This window comes from Pongo pygmaeus, chromosome 12 (assembly GCF_028885625.2).
Source record: "Pongo pygmaeus isolate AG05252 chromosome 12, NHGRI_mPonPyg2-v2.0_pri, whole genome shotgun sequence".
Taxonomy (NCBI): domain Eukaryota; kingdom Metazoa; phylum Chordata; class Mammalia; order Primates; family Hominidae; genus Pongo; species Pongo pygmaeus.
Window position 1 is genome coordinate 106,812,456 of NC_072385.2, and position 15,633 is coordinate 106,828,088.

The 15,633-nt window shown below is 52.4% G+C and overlaps 2 protein-coding genes across 5 annotated transcripts; one reads left to right on the forward strand and one right to left on the reverse strand.

Moving 5' to 3' along the window:
• Window positions 1–10: 10 nt before the first annotated feature.
• PREB (prolactin regulatory element binding) lies at window positions 11–4,917 on the forward strand. 4 transcript variants are annotated; one of them, XM_054476135.2, is made up of 9 exons: window positions 11–1,385; window positions 1,951–2,140; window positions 2,335–2,555; window positions 2,749–2,829; window positions 2,946–3,070; window positions 3,270–3,443; window positions 3,591–3,663; window positions 3,840–3,999; window positions 4,165–4,917. In XM_054476135.2, exons 1-9 carry the CDS (start codon window positions 1,251–1,253, stop codon window positions 4,257–4,259), a joined length of 1,254 nt encoding a protein of 417 aa, XP_054332110.1. In that variant the 5' UTR covers window positions 11–1,250; the 3' UTR covers window positions 4,260–4,917. The 4 variants fall into 4 exon arrangements, with proteins under 4 accessions (XP_054332110.1, XP_063504934.1, XP_054332111.1 ...); XM_063648864.1 differs by lacking the exon at window positions 3,270–3,443; XM_054476136.1 differs by lacking the exon at window positions 3,840–3,999 and having other exon boundaries at window positions 4,165–4,218.
• On the reverse strand, window positions 4,861–11,646 carry ABHD1 (abhydrolase domain containing 1). Its single transcript, XM_054476175.1, is given in 9 exon segments — window positions 4,861–5,140; window positions 5,264–5,420; window positions 5,519–5,567; window positions 5,745–5,918; window positions 6,046–6,158; window positions 6,312–6,357; window positions 6,549–6,752; window positions 7,092–7,252; window positions 11,192–11,646. Coding segments are annotated over 9 exon segments (1,230 nt in total). The 5' UTR covers window positions 11,306–11,646; the 3' UTR covers window positions 4,861–4,928.
• Window positions 11,647–15,633: the final 3,987 nt, after the last annotated feature.

Consider the following 15,633-nt stretch of genomic DNA (forward strand, 5'->3'; position numbering starts at 1 on the left):
GATTCAGCATTTGAAGTCAGGTTTATTTTTAAATTCGTGCTGCCTCTGTTAAGAAGCAAGAGACTCCAGTGGTTTCTGGTGTGTGCCCTCAGGCAAATCACTTCCTTTCTGGGGTAAGATGCAAAGGCCTGTGCTCCTAGGAGTTGGCATATCACTCCTCAAATGGGAACAGTCCTAATTTGAGGATTTCATGTGTGTCAGAGACAGGGTCTAGCTCTGTCACCCAGGCGCTGGAGTGCAGTGGTGACATCACTGGCGGTCCAGCACAGTGGTCGAGCTCACTGCAGCCTCGACCTCCCGGTCTCAAGTGATCCTCCCGCCTGAGCCTCCTGGGCAGCTGGGCCCACAGGTGCCACGATGTTTGGCTAATTTTTAAATATTTCGTAGGGACGGATCCCCATGTTGCCCAGGCTTGTCTCGAAAGCCTGGGCTCAAGCCATCCTCCTCTCTCGGGCTTTCCGAAAGTGTTGGGATTACAGGAGGATTACAGGCACGAGCCACCGTTCCCGGCAGAGGATTTTTTTTTTTTTTTGAGACGGAGTTTCACTCTTGTTGCTTGTTGCCCAGGCTGGAGAGCAATGGCAATGGCGCGATCTCGGCTCACTGCAACCTCTACTTCCCAGGTTCAAGTGATTCTCCTGCCTCAGGCTCCCGAGTAACTGAGATTACCGGCGCACGCCACCACGCCCTTTGTATTTTTGGTAGAGACGGGGTTTCTCCATGTTGGTCAGGCTGGTCTCGAACTCCTGATCCGCCCGCCTAGGCCTCCCAAAGTGCTGGGATTACAGGCGCGAGTCGGATTTCTTTATTAAAGGTTGACCTTCATCAACCTCCATTGGCTCCACCTCCTCCGCGCGCGCCCCGCACAAAGATGGCGAAGTCGGTGCTGGGCGACTGTGCCTCCGCGCCAGGGATGTAGAACCGAAGCCCCGCCCTGGGAAACGCGGCCCCGCGGCCCGGCGGCCGGCTAGTGCTGACGCGTGTCCGCACTCCTGCGCCTGCGCGGAGGGAGCAGCGAGACAGGTGCGCGTGCGCAGTGCGCGTCTGCGAGACCGACTTGGACGGACCCGAGCAGATCCTCGGCTGCCTGCTGGTGGTCAGGGTTTTGGCAACTCCCCGGTGTGAGAGGGGTCGGGAGTGCTCTCGGCGGCGACGGGGCCGAGTTCACAAGCGGCCGGGGCAGTAGTCGAAGGCCCGGCGCGGCATGTCCTGGATGCCGCGGTGCGGGCAGTGAACACGCACCGGGCGGTATGGGCCGGCGCCGGGCGCCAGAGCTGTACCGGGCTCCGTTCCCGTTGTACGCGCTTCAGGTCGACCCCAGCACTGGGCTGCTCATCGCTGCGGGCGGAGGAGGCGCCGCCAAGACAGGCATAAAGAATGGCGTGGTGAGAGCGCAGGGCCACTGGGGCTGGGTCTTGCTGCGGGCTGGCGGCGATTCCAGGGTGGCCGGGGCGTCGCGGGGCGGGCCACACTCCAGCTTCGGGCCCTGCCCACTTCTGTTGGGAAGACCCGCTTGCCTGACGCCCAGGCGCGAATTTCAGTCGAGAACTCAGCGGGCGGAGGAGAGGCTTTTAAGGTAAAGTGAAAACTGCACACAGCTGCAGAGTCGGCAGGAACGCTTCAGCTCCGCCTCAGAGCAGCTCCAGGGGTCTTATCCTGGCCTTTTCCGGGAGGTCTTGCCTGCCCTCTAGCAGCGGCGAGAGTGGTGCATTTGGGTTTAGGCTAAGTTCCTTCCGTCTTCTGAGCTTCACCCTGTTCTGTAAAATAGAGGTAATAATCCCAGTCCTGCTCACTGTATAGATTTGTGAGGCCCAAATGAGAGAAAAAAGACTCGAGAAACCCTTATGAACTAGAACGTGCAGAAAGCAAGGGGGTACCACATCAGACTCCTCCCTAGACGTGCTCTCTGGGCACCCCTGAACTTGCTCATCCGGGTTCCCCCTCCCACAGCACTTTCTGCAGCTAGAGCGGATTAATGGGCGCTTGAGTGCCTCCTTGCTGCACTCCCATGACACAGAGAAACGGGCCACCATGAACTTGGCACTGGCTGGTGACATCCTTGCTGCAGGGCAGGATGCCCACTGTCAGCTCCTGCGCTTCCAGGCCCATCAACAGAAGGGCAGCAAGGCAGAGAAGGCCGGTAAGGAGCTCCCTCTCTACCTCCTTGGGGAAAGGGTTGAACAAGTAAGGTCACTCTTGGTGTCTCTAAAGAAGTGGGTCTGGAAGTAGGGTTTTGGTAGCAAGCTAGAAGTTGTATGGGCACCTGCCATGGAGAGAGGGGCCAGTACTCCTTACTGTAGAAGCCTGGAACCTGGCCAAGTGTTTGTGTTACAGGTTCCAAGGAGCAGGGGCCTCGACAAAGGAAGGGAGCAGCCCCAGCAGAGAAGAAATATGGAGCGGAAACCCAGCATGAGGGGCTAGAACTCAGGGTAGAGAATTTGCAGGCGGTGCAGACAGACTTCAGCTCCGATCCACTGCAGAAAGTTGTGTGCTTCAACCACGATAATACCCTGCTTGCCACTGGAGGAACAGATGGCTACGTCCGTGTCTGGAAGGTGTGGGTTTGCGGGGTTAGGGAGGATGAATGTCAGTAGCAGCAAGATCAAAATTGTGAGAAGCTGAATGTGGCATCTGGGAAACTTGTGAATGAAGCTTGCATTGAGGGGCCATTAGAAGGGGTGGCGTGGGGATCAGTCACAGTGTACTTGCTGGACACCTGAGTTAACCATGGTGGTGGTTTGGCTACAGGTACCCAGCCTGGAGAAGGTTCTGGAGTTCAAAGCCCACGAAGGGGAGATTGAAGACCTGGCTTTAGGGCCTGATGGCAAGGTAAGGGGGTGGGGGTGGGAGGAGGGTGGAGAAAGGAGAGAGGAGGTGCTTATGCTGCTTGCCCAGTAAGTGGATCCCCTAACCTGTCCATCCTTGGAATCTTTATTCCTAACTAGTTGGTAACTGTGGGCCGGGACCTTAAGGCCTCTGTGTGGCAGAAAGATCAGCTGGTGACACAGCTGCACTGGCAAGAGAATGGACCTACCTTTTCCAGCACACCTTACCGCTACCAGGCCTGCAGGTGTGAAGACTTTTGGGGGTGGCTGAAAGAGGCATAGCCCAGCTGTGGTGGGGGAGAGGGAAAAGACTGGGGATGGGAGAGCTGGGAAGGAACTTGTTGAGTGTTACCCCAGGTCTGACCAGGGTGCAGGTGGTGCACAAACCTCTGAGGAGGGTTGGGCAGGCCCTAGGAGCTGAATAGCCCCTCATCCGGCCCCCAGGTTTGGGCAGGTTCCAGACCAGCCAGCTGGCCTGCGACTCTTCACAGTGCAAATTCCCCACAAGCGCCTGCGCCAGCCCCCTCCCTGCTACCTCACAGCCTGGGATGGCTCCAACTTCTTGCCCCTTCAGACCAAGTCCTGTGGCCATGAAGTCGTCTCCTGCCTCAATGTCAGGTGTGAGACATTGCTGCCTTGGCTAGGTAGGGGGTCCCTGAGGGAGCTTGGAAAGGAGTCCTGCCTGGGTCCCTGCGGACCGGTATTGGGGTATGAGGGTTGCTGCACAAGCCTCCAGGACAACGAGCTCTTTATTGTTTGTTGCAGTGAGTCTGGCACCTTCCTAGGCCTGGGCACAGTCACTGGCTCTGTTGCCATCTACATAGCTTTCTCTCTCCAGGTAATGGGTGGAGGTTGGCATGGCCCTGTGGGTGGACTGTAGGCCTGTCTCTACCCTGAGTTTGCATGAAGGAGTCTGGCCCGTTCTATTGAGGGAAAACCTGGGGGTGGGGAACATGCTTTCCAGAAAGAGTTCCCAGCTAGGCCTTTCCTCACTGGTTTTCCTTCTGCCCGCAGTGCCTCTACTACGTGAGGGAGGCCCATGGCATTGTGGTGACGGATGTGGCCTTTCTACCTGAGAAGGGTCGTGGTCCAGAGCTCCTTGGGTCCCATGAAACTGCCCTGTTCTCTGTGGCTGTGGATAGTCGTTGCCAGCTGCATCTGTTGCCCTCACGGCGTGAGTCATTGGGGCGGGGTAGGCAGGCACCACCCCACCTTTAACTGGACCAGAAACGTGCCCCCCGGAGGCTGGGCTCTTTGTGCCACTCCCCCTTTGAAGGGTTCTGGTTTTCATGCTGGGAAGCCCCTTTGCCCGCTGACCTCCTCCCTTTCCCTCCTGCAGGGAGTGTTCCTGTGTGGCTCCTGCTCCTGCTGTGTGTTGGGCTTATTGTTGTGACCATTCTGCTGCTCCAGAGTGCCTTTCCAGGTTTCCTTTAGCTTCCCTGCTTCCTGGGAATCAGGAGCCTGGACACTGCCATCTCTAGAGCAGAGTGGAGGCCTGGACTCCCTTTGCTCACTCCATTCGGGTCCACAGCTGAGGTTGCCTCTGACAAGATGAATGGGCACTGCCTGCCCTTCTAGTGAAAAGGCTTGGTTATGGCCCTGCGTGACTCCGGGTCCCAGGAACCTTGCCTTCATCATCTGTGGATCCATCTAGAACAGCGGTATCTGAAGCCCAGGCCATACTCCCTGCCTCCTTCCTTCTACCTACCAGAGGCTCCAGAGTTGAGCTTGTCCTTTCTCTAGAAACATGTGAAGATGCCGAAGAGCCTGGAGGCACTGCTGTCCTTCCTGCAGAAACAGTTTCTCCTCCTCCCCTCAGCCTTGTGCCAGTTCCTCTTCACATGAAGCCCCTGGCATTTGCTGGGGAAGGGACTGGCCTGGTACTTGCTGTTAGGGCAGGAAGGGGCAAAAGGAAGACTTGGGTAGTAATCTGGGGATTCAGATGGGTAGCACTAAGCCAGCCGGCCTAAAGATGCAATAAGTTCCTAGGTAGTCTACCCTTACCTTGAGGAATGGGAAAATGAACCTCAGCCCATTAGGCAGGAAAAGTTGATATTTAATAAACAAGGAAAGAGTGAACTGAGACCCCAAATGGTACTCTTGTCAGCTATTTCTGTCCTCAGAAGGTAAGAGAGCCCTGAGGTCAGGCAGCCCCTCTGGGTGCTGGAAGATGGCTTTGGCGTACTGATGCAAGAGGCGGCTCATGTAGCAGTGCTGCCATGGGAGCAGCCCTTCCAGGAAGCCGATGTGGCCACCCCGGGCTGTGATGAGCAGCGCAACGTAGGGGGAGTGTTGGGCGGCCTGTATGGGAAGGGCTAGGAGAGGGTCAGAAGTTAGAAACGTTGGCCTTCACTGGGAGCCCAGGCTGTCTGTTGCGTCCCTCATGGCCCATTTTCCTTGGGGCCAAAGTGTCCTGAATCAGAGTACTCACCACAAACGGGAGAAGGGGTCATCTGCTGCATTGAGACAGAGCACAGGGATCCGGATGGCATCTACCTTGGTTCTAGGGCTTGCTGCTTTGTAGTAGGTAACACAGTTTTGATATCCAAAGGCCACAGACGTGTAGCGCTCATCAAACTGGCGGATTGTGCGGGCCTGCAGGTGTTACCATAGGATAGGCTAAGATGATAAAGAATAGGAAGATAATGGAAGACTCATTTGGGGGGAACCAGGGGCATGGCTGAAGATTATACCTGTAGCACAAAGTCTATGTCCACCACCTTTTCAATCACCTTTCTGTTTCTGCAAGAGTACATAAGTGTTTGGCTTGACACCTGGACCTGATCCCCCACCCCCAGGCCCTGTCTTACTATCTCATGTGTGAGGAAGCCCAGAGAGAACTGACCAAGCACTAGGAGAACCTGGAGTGTCTGCCATCCTACTCTGTCTACTGCCTCCTCCCACTTGCCACGGCCCTACCGTTCCACAAGTTGGCAGAGCCCAGCAGTGAGGGGCTGATTGAAGAGCAGTCAGTTGAGTGGGGTTTCCAGGGAGCGAGTGGTCTCAAAGGAATCCCAGCATGCAGACAGAGTCAGTGCTGCCACCAGCCCTGCAGCCTGCCCGGCCTGTGCCAGGTGATTCAGCACCAGTATCCTGTAGAATTGGACAAGGGACCGTGAAAGAAGGGTTTGCATTAATGTGAGTTGGGACAGAGGAAAGGGACATGGAGGAGGAAAGAAAGGAAGACTGGGCCTCTGGGTTAAGCCCAGGCAATCTTTACCCTCCAAAAGAGATGCCTGCGGCCAGCAGTGGAGCTTGGGGATAGCGGTGCTTGATGTGGTTCACGACTGTCTCTAGATCTTCAGTATTGCTGGCACAAAAAGCCCTGTGGGTCTGAGGGCAAACCAGATCATTGGGTAGGGAGGGAGACCGTGGCCAGAAGGTGGAGGGGAAACTGAGGAAGGATAGGTAGGAGGTAGAGCCCCAGGGCCAAGGATCTCTAAAGGGAGTGGGTGAAGGGCTGCTATGAGGAAGGCGGCTACTCACCTGCAGTTCCTCCCCACGGCAGCCCCGGTTGTTAAACACAACAGCCCTGTGGCACACACAGGTACATCTTAGCCAGACCCTTCTTAGCCCCTCTCCCCTTTCAGTAGTCTTCAGAAAGACCCCTGTCCAAAGACTCCCTTCGTGTAGCATTCTTCTTATCTATCAGTGTCCAGATTGACTTCTCCCTAGTACACGTTCTCAGATGCCACCCCACTCTGGGGCTGCACCCATCCTTACTGGTAGCCATCCCTCAGAGCTTGGTTAACTAGGTGCGAGACGTATGTCTCCTGGCTACTGCCGGTGATGCCAGGAAGCAGCAGCACAATGGGCTGGGTAGTAGGATCAGGGGCTTGGCTGCTGTCAGGTTGCTTGGGGCTGCTGTTAGGCTGCTTGGCCCAGTCTAGCAGGAGCTGGCCTCCATCTGGTGTTTGGAGGATGTCACTGGTTTTGGAGGAAGAGGCACACAAAGATACTATTAAGAACTTAATGTAATTCAAAAGCTTTGCCCCCTGCCCCACCCACAGACAAGTCTTACCACTTCCCATCAGCATCATCTGAGGGTGTTCTTCATGTAAAACAGTAAGGCTTGACAATGTGGGATGGGGACATAAAAGATGACCTGGTGGCCGTGCAATTATATAGCCCTTCCATATAACATCCATTATCATTGAACCCTCAACACAGGGATGTAGATGAGGCAGATTACCTACATTTTAAAAGCGGTAGATAGGTTTTCCCTAGATACCTGGGGTTTCATGTTCACCCTGTTCTGTCCCTTACCTCTGATAAAGGACTAGGGGCTGAGACTGCAGGAGGGCTTGGAAGATGCTTTGTAGTTGCCCCTCAAAATACCACAGCGTTGGGTAGACAGTCTCCGTGGTGATGGAACAGTGTTGCTCCAGGAAGGCCAGAAACTGTGGCCCAGCCACCAGCCGAGGCCTCTGTAATCACACAACAGTCTGCCCCACTTCCCTGACTTTTGCACCAAGCTAGTGAGGCACCCAACACCAGAGGGGGAGGGGGACCCCCTCTCCAGAGGCCAGCCTGGAGGACCCTGCTTTGTCTGCATGTGAGATACTCAGCACAGCTCAGTTGAATGGCCAAGTCTCTGATAATACACTCCAACTAGAGCCCCTAAAAAACCCAGTCCCGGAGCGTCACTGCCCAGAATTGACCCTGAACTGGGAGCTGCTGAGTTGACTGTCCAGTGCTGACTTTCCCGCTCAGCCTATCCATGCCCCAAACCCATTTTGGAGAGAGCAGGTAATGTAAACAGCCAGGCTCAGTGGTGTGCACCTGTGGTCCCAGCCACTTGGGAGGCGGAGGTGGGAGGATCACTTGAGCCCTGGAGTTCAAGGCTGCAGTGAGCTATGGTAGCACCACTGTACTCTAGCCTGGGCAACAGTGAGACCCTGTCAATAAATAAGTGCCCAGCTGATTCCCTGCAGGAAAAGTCGGGATTCTGGGCAGGGGCTGAGGAAATGCAGCACCATTCAATATTCAGCCTTTACTTTGCAGTTGAAAATGAAGCCGGCTGGGCACAGTGGCTCATGCCTGTAATCTCAGCACTTTGGGAGGCCAAGGCGGGCGGATCACAAGGTCAAGAGATGGAGACCATCCTGGCCAACATGGTGAAACCCCGATTCTACTAAAAATACAAAAATTAGCCAGGCATGGTGGCAAGCGCCTGTAAGCTCAGCTACTCGGGAGGCTGAGGCAGGAGAATCACTTGAACCCGGGAGGCAGAGGTTGCAGTGAGCCGAGATCGTGCCCCTGCACTCCAGCCTGGTGATAGAGCGAAACACCATCTTTTTTTTCTTTTTTTTTTTTTTGAGACAGAGTCTCGCTCTGTTGCCCAGGCTGGAGTGCAGTGATGCAATCTCGGCTCACTGCAAGCTCCACCTCCCGGGTTCACGCCATTCTCCTGCCTCAGCCTCCCGTGTAGCTGGGACTACAGGCGCCCGCCACCACACCTGGCTAATTTTTTGTACGTTCAGTAGAGACGGGGTTTCACTGTGTTAGCCAGGATGGTCTCGATCTCCTGACCTCATGATCCGCCCGCCTCGGCCTCCCAAAGTGCTGGGATTACAGGCGTAAGCCACTGCGTCTGGCCTAAGGGGCTTCTTTCTACCGGGGACCTTATCTTCTCTTACTTGTGGGGCCCCTGCTGTTAGGTTGTGCTCTAAAGGAAGAACAGCCCTAATGTGAATTGATTTTTTTCTTCCTTCATGCCAGCCAGGGGGAAGGTGACAAGGATGAAATAACAGGGACAGATGAGGTCAGTGGGCACTGAGCCCTGACTTTCAGCTTCTCTGCTGTGTTCTGGACAGACATGAAGTGAATGAGAGAGCCTAGCCACGTGGAAGGCATGTGAAGGAGGAGTATGCCATAGGTTCAAGAATAGAAACTGCATATCTGCAGTGGGCCCTAAGGAACATGAGGACCAGATTTCTATCTCTAGTACAGTTCCTATACTCTACAGGGGCAAATGGTAGCGAGGCCAAGTTGATAGTGCAACTTTTGGGAGATGTGACTTTGGACCCTAGTCCTTAAGCCCTGGAATTATGACAGCTGTCAGTCGTGTGCAGGCACTGGGCTAAGCCCAAGCTTATGAGATATTTTATAAGTGAAGAAGTTATGACTGACAGAGGTTAAGTGGTTTGTCCAGTTACACAGCAAGCAAGTGGCAAAACAAAATTATTAACTTATGACATTACCACCAGTACTTGTAGGTAAGATTTGTTGAGTGCTCATTAAGATCCAGGCATTGTGCTAAGAACTTCACACAAATTTTGTCTTGTGATTTTCATAACAGTTCCATGAAATAGGTTCTGTGATCCCCCTATGTGAATGGATTTGAATGCTGAATAACTTGTAAAGGGCCAGAAGCTTGCCAGAGCTAGTTAGTGGCAGAGCAGGAGATTCAAACCCAGGTCCGTCTGACTCTAGAGCCTGCGCTGTCTAGTCACTGTCGTGTATTGCCTCCTAATTGCCAAGATTTTGAGTTGCTATCCTTTTTTTTTTTTTTTTTTTTTTTTGAGACGGAGTTTTGCTCTGACACCCAGGCTGGAGTGCAGTGGTGCCATCTCAGCTCACCTCACCGCAACCTCCACCTCCTGGGTTCAAGCGATTCTCCTGCCTCAGCCTCCTGAGTAGCTGGGATGACAGGCTTGCGTCACCACATCCGACTAATTTTTGTATTTTTAGTAGAGATGGGGATTTCACCATGTTGGCCAGGAGGGTCTCGAACTCTTGACATCAAGTGATCTGCCCGCCTCAGCCTCCCAAAATGCTGGGATTACAGGCATGAGCCACTGTGCTCGGCCGAGTTACTATCAGTTTGTTAATTCCTTGGCCAAACGGCCCAGTAGTGTGGAACAAGACTTATAAATTTGTTCACAGGTTTGATTTATGTGGGCTAATTTGATTTTAACTCAAGAAAATGTTTCTTGACTCCCTCGTGAGAATGAATTAGTATTACAATATGCCACTGGTTGCTATGCTTAAATCAGTATAGATCCATTACAGTGCTGGACAATCCAAACACCATATCTAGAGGGCCTCCAGAATGGCACTTTTCCTGCATTTTAACCAGTATTCGTTAGCTTATAAAGGTTTAGTCTATAAAGTGGCAGGGGCCCAGATTTCTGTGCAGCTAGTTGCAAGTAAAGGAAAGTGTTTCCTTAGGGGCAGTTTTGTTCTGAAGTGACCTTCCAAATCTGATGTATAAAGTGAGGCCTACAGAATATTGTGAGGCTTGGATTTTTTAACTGTTTTATTAAGGAAGACTTTTTTTTTTTTTTCAGACGGAGTTTAACTCTTGTTGCCCCAGGCTGGAGTGCAATGGCATGAGGCTCATTGCAACCTCCGCCTCCCATGTTCAAGTGATTCTCCTGCCTCAGGCTCCCGAGTAGCTGGGATTATAGGCATGTGCCACCATGCCTGGCTAATTTTTGTATTTTTAGTAGAGACGGGGTTTCTTCATGTTGGTCAGGCTGCTCTCGAACTCCCGACCTCAGGCGATACTCCCGCCTCTGCCTCCCAAAGTGTTGGGATTACAGGCGTGAGCCACCACACCCGGCCCTAAGGAAGACATTTAGTAAACAATATATGATAATGTAGAAAGCTCTGAAAATATGGAAATGTCTAGGTAACACTAAAGTCTCCTATAGACCTTTTTAAAGGACTTGAACCAGTAGGTGTCTTGTTAGACTCAGCTACCTAGAACAGAGTTTAATGAAGATGAAAAGATTTGGCTTTTCCTGGATATGTAAGTTATGTATTTATCTAAATTTCAGTGAGAAAAATCTCCAAATTCATCAAAATCAACCTCTTCAAACTTTCTCTCACACTATACGGAGAGCCTGGAACATAAAACAGGGCTGAATGAGCAAGGACAGTTAGGGTCATCCATCAGTTCTGAGCTAGGCCAGTTCTGACCTCAGCCAGCCCTTAAAGGAAAGGAGGCCCTACTAAGCTATTTGGGGGGTGGGTGGTATTGGGAGTTAGCCATGACCCACAGACCTCTGGTTCCTTCCTTCAGTGCAGCTGAAAGACTCAGCTAAACCACCTAAAAAGGAACGCAAAGTGTGCACATCTCTGACACCTCAGGATGCCTTCCACCCCACCTTTCCCCAAATGCTTGTCCACATTATAGGGAGCAGCACCCTCCGGTACCCAAAAGGCCCAGCTGACATGGGGATCGATCACATGGGATGCAGAGGCACTAGGGAGGCAGAGCCGACTCTCCATTCGGTGATAGCAAATTTCACCTGTGGGGAAGCCCAACCATCCCAGCTCCCACCAAGGGCTCAAGCCCGTGTCTGGAAGCTGCCCCCTACACCCAAACCCGCTGGCCAGAGCGCTGGACCCGCACCCACCTGAAGCACACATGCCCAGTAGTAGCCCAAGTAGAGGGCAACGGCAAGAGCCAAGGGCAGAGAGAAGGTGTCTGCCCAGGTGCCATTCTGGGGGCTCAGGAAGGAGCTCAGCATCTTGTGTTGGGGGCTTCCGACCCTCAGGCTCCTGGCTGGCCCCGGTTGGCCGGCTGTGACTCGCGGGCCCACCCGCCACCCGCCATAGGCAGCCTGTGCAGGTCCGGTCCCAGCTGCCGGCCGTTTGCGCTGCTGGCCCCGCCCACCGCCGGTGCCCACGGCTGGGCGGCGAGAGGCGGCGCTAGTTGGTCGCGGGGCTGGGCGGCTGCGCCTAGTGCCTCGCGCGGATCTAACCCAAGTGACCTGCGAATGGCCTCCCGCCCTCCCCCGCCTTCTGCTTCCCCTCCGCGGTTCCTGGCTGTGCAGCCCGAGACAAGCAGCCTCCTTCAGCTGCCATCTTGGTGCGGGGCATCTCCAGCTCCCTCAAACTCTTCCCCGGCGACGCCCCGAGTCCAGCAGCCTGGCCAGAGTCCCTTAGGCGCTCGCAGTCAGTCACACACAGGACACAGCTACTCCTGCGGTGACATTCTGCTCTGTCACACACTACAGCCATTCACAGCGACCCTCACCAGTCACTGTCCGACTGTGACACCCCACACTGTCACAAAGCTTTCAGCTGCTCAGTGGTGGCATTGCAACACATGCAGCTTCCTGCAGTGTCACTCTGCATTGTCTCATACAGTCCCTGCCACACAGTCCTCGTACAGTAGATAATTTGCTCACCACCCTCCCTGTACCAGGCACTTGATACAGACCCCCCATTTTACTGTCCGTGTCTTCATTGAAATATAGGAGGTCGTCTACTAAGGGTAGTGGCTTTCAACCTTGACTGCAGATTGGAATCATCTAGGATTTTTAAAACTACCAGTGCCCAGGCCCTACCCCCGATACAGTTGGTCTGGAGAGAAGCCTAGGTATCAATATACTGTAAAGCTTCTAGGAGGTCCACAAGTCATCAGGGCTTAACACGGTCCACACAAGAGAAGTACCAGCTGCCATGGGAGCACTGCGGGGGTGCCCGGACTTCATGCGAGGGTGTTCTAGCAGAGGGAGCAGCAAAGGCAAAAGCCTGGAGGTGAAGGATGTCTTAAGGGAACAGAAAGAAAGTTGGTGTGGCTGGAGCATGTGGGTGGTCAAGGACCACATAATTGCTGCAGTTTATCCTAGGGTCAGAGGAAAGCCATCCAAGGATTTTAAGAAGGGAAGGGTGACATGAGATGTCTTAGGTGAATCATTCAGTTGCTCGGAGAATAGATTGGAGGAGGAGGAAAGTAGAAGCAGAGAGGCCACTGGGAGGCTGCTAACAGAATGCCAAGCTCAAAAGATGCCTGGACTGGAGGATACCCAGGAGAGGAGTGAAGATCTTCAAGATCAGGGGCAGAATTGATAGGACCTGGTAGTAGATTGGAGGCAGGGGAAGAAGGAGGAACATGGATGACCCCCAGGTTTCTGACTGCACAGATATAAAGTGTCCATCCCTGGGACAGGGAAACAGAGGAGAGGAAGATTTGAAGAGGAAGATGATGCATTTAGACACAGATATGTAGAAGTTGGGGTGCTGGTAGGTGTTTTAACTGTGTTTCCTTAGGTTCTGTATTTGTCTATTTGGCATCCGTAAATCACAGGGCCAACCTAATGGCCAAGGTTGTTTACATCTCCCCTACAATCCAGAGCTCATACCCTGAGCACTTCCTTTCTCTAACTTTCACATTCACATCTCCCCTGCCCTAAATCAACCCAGGACCAGGTAACTAGGATCAGTCCCTGTGCCCCAGAGTGCTCTGGAATTATTCAAACTAGCCAGTCCCAAACCGCTTCTCCTGCCTTACTGGGAGAAGTAAACCCCAATAAAGGCCTGTACCTTCCCCTCGCTTCTTTCTGCTTCCTGAGTGACACTGGCACTTCCCCCTGTGACCGTGCCTTTTGTTTCTAGGGAAACTGCAAATAACATTAAGCTTTTCTTTCAATGGCAGTGACCTCTTCATGTCCTCACTCAGCCACCTTTATAAATTAAAACTCAGGCACAAATTAGTAGGATATTCAATGCCTGAAGTGGCCTGGGGCTTAGAGATTGGAGCTGGAGAATTGGCAATCATTGGCATTTAGGTGGTGTATTAGTTGGCAGTTTGCTGTAAGAAAGCACTACAAACTGGGTGTCTTAAACCAGGGGTCCCCAACCCCCTGGGCTGCAAATTGGTACTGGTCCATGGTCTGTTAGGAACCAGGTGGCATAGCAGAAGGTGAGCAGGATAAGCAAGCATTACTGCCTGAGATCAGCAGTGGAATTAGATTCTCACAGGAGCGCAAACCCTATTATGAACTGCACGAGAAGGATCTAGGTTGTGTGCTCCTTATTAGAATCTAATGCCTGTTGATCTGAGGTGGAAGTTTCATCCCAAAACCATCCCCCTCACCCCCAACCCTTCTGATCTGTGGAAAGATTGTCTTCTCTGAGGCTGGGCACGGTGGCTCACGCCTGTAACGCCCAGTGCTTTGAGAGGTCAAGGCAGGCGGATCACCTGAGGTCAGGAGTTCGAGACCAGGCTGGCCAACATGGTGAAACCTCTTCCCTACTAAAAAAATACAAAAAAAAAAAAAAAATTAGCTGGGTATGGTGGCGCACACCTGTAATCCCAGCTACTTGGGAGGCTGAGACATCAGAATCGGTTGAACCTGGGAGCTGGAGTTTGCAGTGAGCTGAGATAGAACAACTGCACTCTAGCTGGGGTGACAGAGTGAGACTCCGTCTCAAAAAAAAAAAAAAAAAAAAAAGATTGTCTTCTCTGAAACTGGTCCCTGGTGCCAAAAAGGTTGGGGACTGTCTTAAACAACAGAGATTTATTGTCTCATACTTCTGGAGACTAGAAGTCAAGATTGAAATATCAGTAGGGTGGGTTTGTTCTGGGAGCCGTGAGGAATAATCTATTCCACGCCTCTCCTCTGGCTTCTGGCGTTTTGCTGGAAATCTTTGGCACTCCCTGACTGGTAGAAGCATCACCCTGATCTCTGTCTTCATCTTCACAAACATCTTAGTGTGTTTGTGCTGCTATAACAAAATCCCACAGACTGAGTAATTTACAAACAACATAAATTTATTCCTCACAATTCTGGAGACTGGGAAGTCCAAGATCCAGGCACTGGCAGGTTCGGTGTCTGTGAAGGTCCATTCCTCAGAGATGGTGTGTCTGGGTTTCCTCATGTGACGGAAGAGACAGAAAGGCAAGAGAGCAAGAGGGGTGAACTGTCTCAGAAACCTCTTTCATAAGGTCATTAATCCCTTCATGAGGGGAGAGCCCTCATTGTTTCATCATGTCCCAAAAGGCCCTACTTCTTTTCTGTTTTTTTCAGAGGCAGGATATTGCTCTGTTACCAAGGTTGGAGTGCAGTGGCAGGATCACAGCTCACTGTAACCTCAAATTCCTGGACTCAAGGGATCTGCCTGCCTCAGCCTCCCAAATAGCTGGGACTACAGGCATGCACAACCATGCCAAATTTTTATTTATTTATTTACTTATTTATTGTAGAGACACGGTCTCACTATGTTGCCCAGACTGGTCGAAAACTCTTGGCCTCAAGAGATCCTCTGACTTCAGCCTCCCAAAATGCTGGGATTACAGGTGTGAGCCACTGTGCCCGGCTTCCTCCTCTTAATATCACCACAATGGGGACCAAGTTTCAGCATGTGAATTTGGTGGGATATTCAGGCCATAGCAATGTTCTTCCTATGTGTGTGTCTGTGTCCACATTTCCTCTTTTGATATGAACACTAGTCATATTGATTAGGGGCCCACCCTACTCCAGTATGACCTCATCTTAATGAATTACATCTGCAATTACCCTATTTCCAAATAAGGTCACAGTCTGAGGTATTGGAGGTTAAGACTTCAACGTATAACTTTGTGAAGGACATGAGTCAATGCATAACAGTGATGGGAGCTAGGTGAGCAGATGAGCACATGAGCAGATGGAGAGTGAGGAGAGGGCCCTGAGGAACTCTGACGCTGAAGAAAATGGAGACCTTTTTGAAATGACCAGAGGTAGGAGATGTATTGCTGAAACCAGCGGAATCCGTGATCTAAAAAGGCAGTGACAAGCAGTGTTCATCACTGGGAGGAGGACAGGATGAGAGTGGGCTTGTCGTTGTGATGACAGTGTCGCTGTGACAGAGTGTCACAACTCAGGAAGAGTTCACCCTGACACCCCAATACATATGCCTCTAACACTCTGCACTGCCACGCCCCTGGGCAGTCAGTCACACATTGGCCATAACCTGAAGCCCACACTATCATTTATTTTTTGTTTACTTATTTATTTTTTGAGACAGAGTCTCGCTTTGTCACTCAGGCTGGAGTGCAGTGGCGTGATCTCGGCTCACTGCAAGCTCCGCC

Coding starts and splice junctions, on each gene's coding strand:
- PREB (XM_054476135.2), top strand. CDS start 1,251: ATGGGCCGGCGCCGGGCGCCAGAGCTGTACCGGGCTCCGTTCCCGTTG. Junction 2,830..2,945: donor CTTTAGGGCCTGATGGCAAG/GTAAGGGGGTGG, acceptor ATTCCTAACTAG/TTGGTAACTGTGGGCCGGGA. Junction 3,664..3,839: donor ACATAGCTTTCTCTCTCCAG/GTAATGGGTGGA, acceptor TTCTGCCCGCAG/TGCCTCTACTACGTGAGGGA.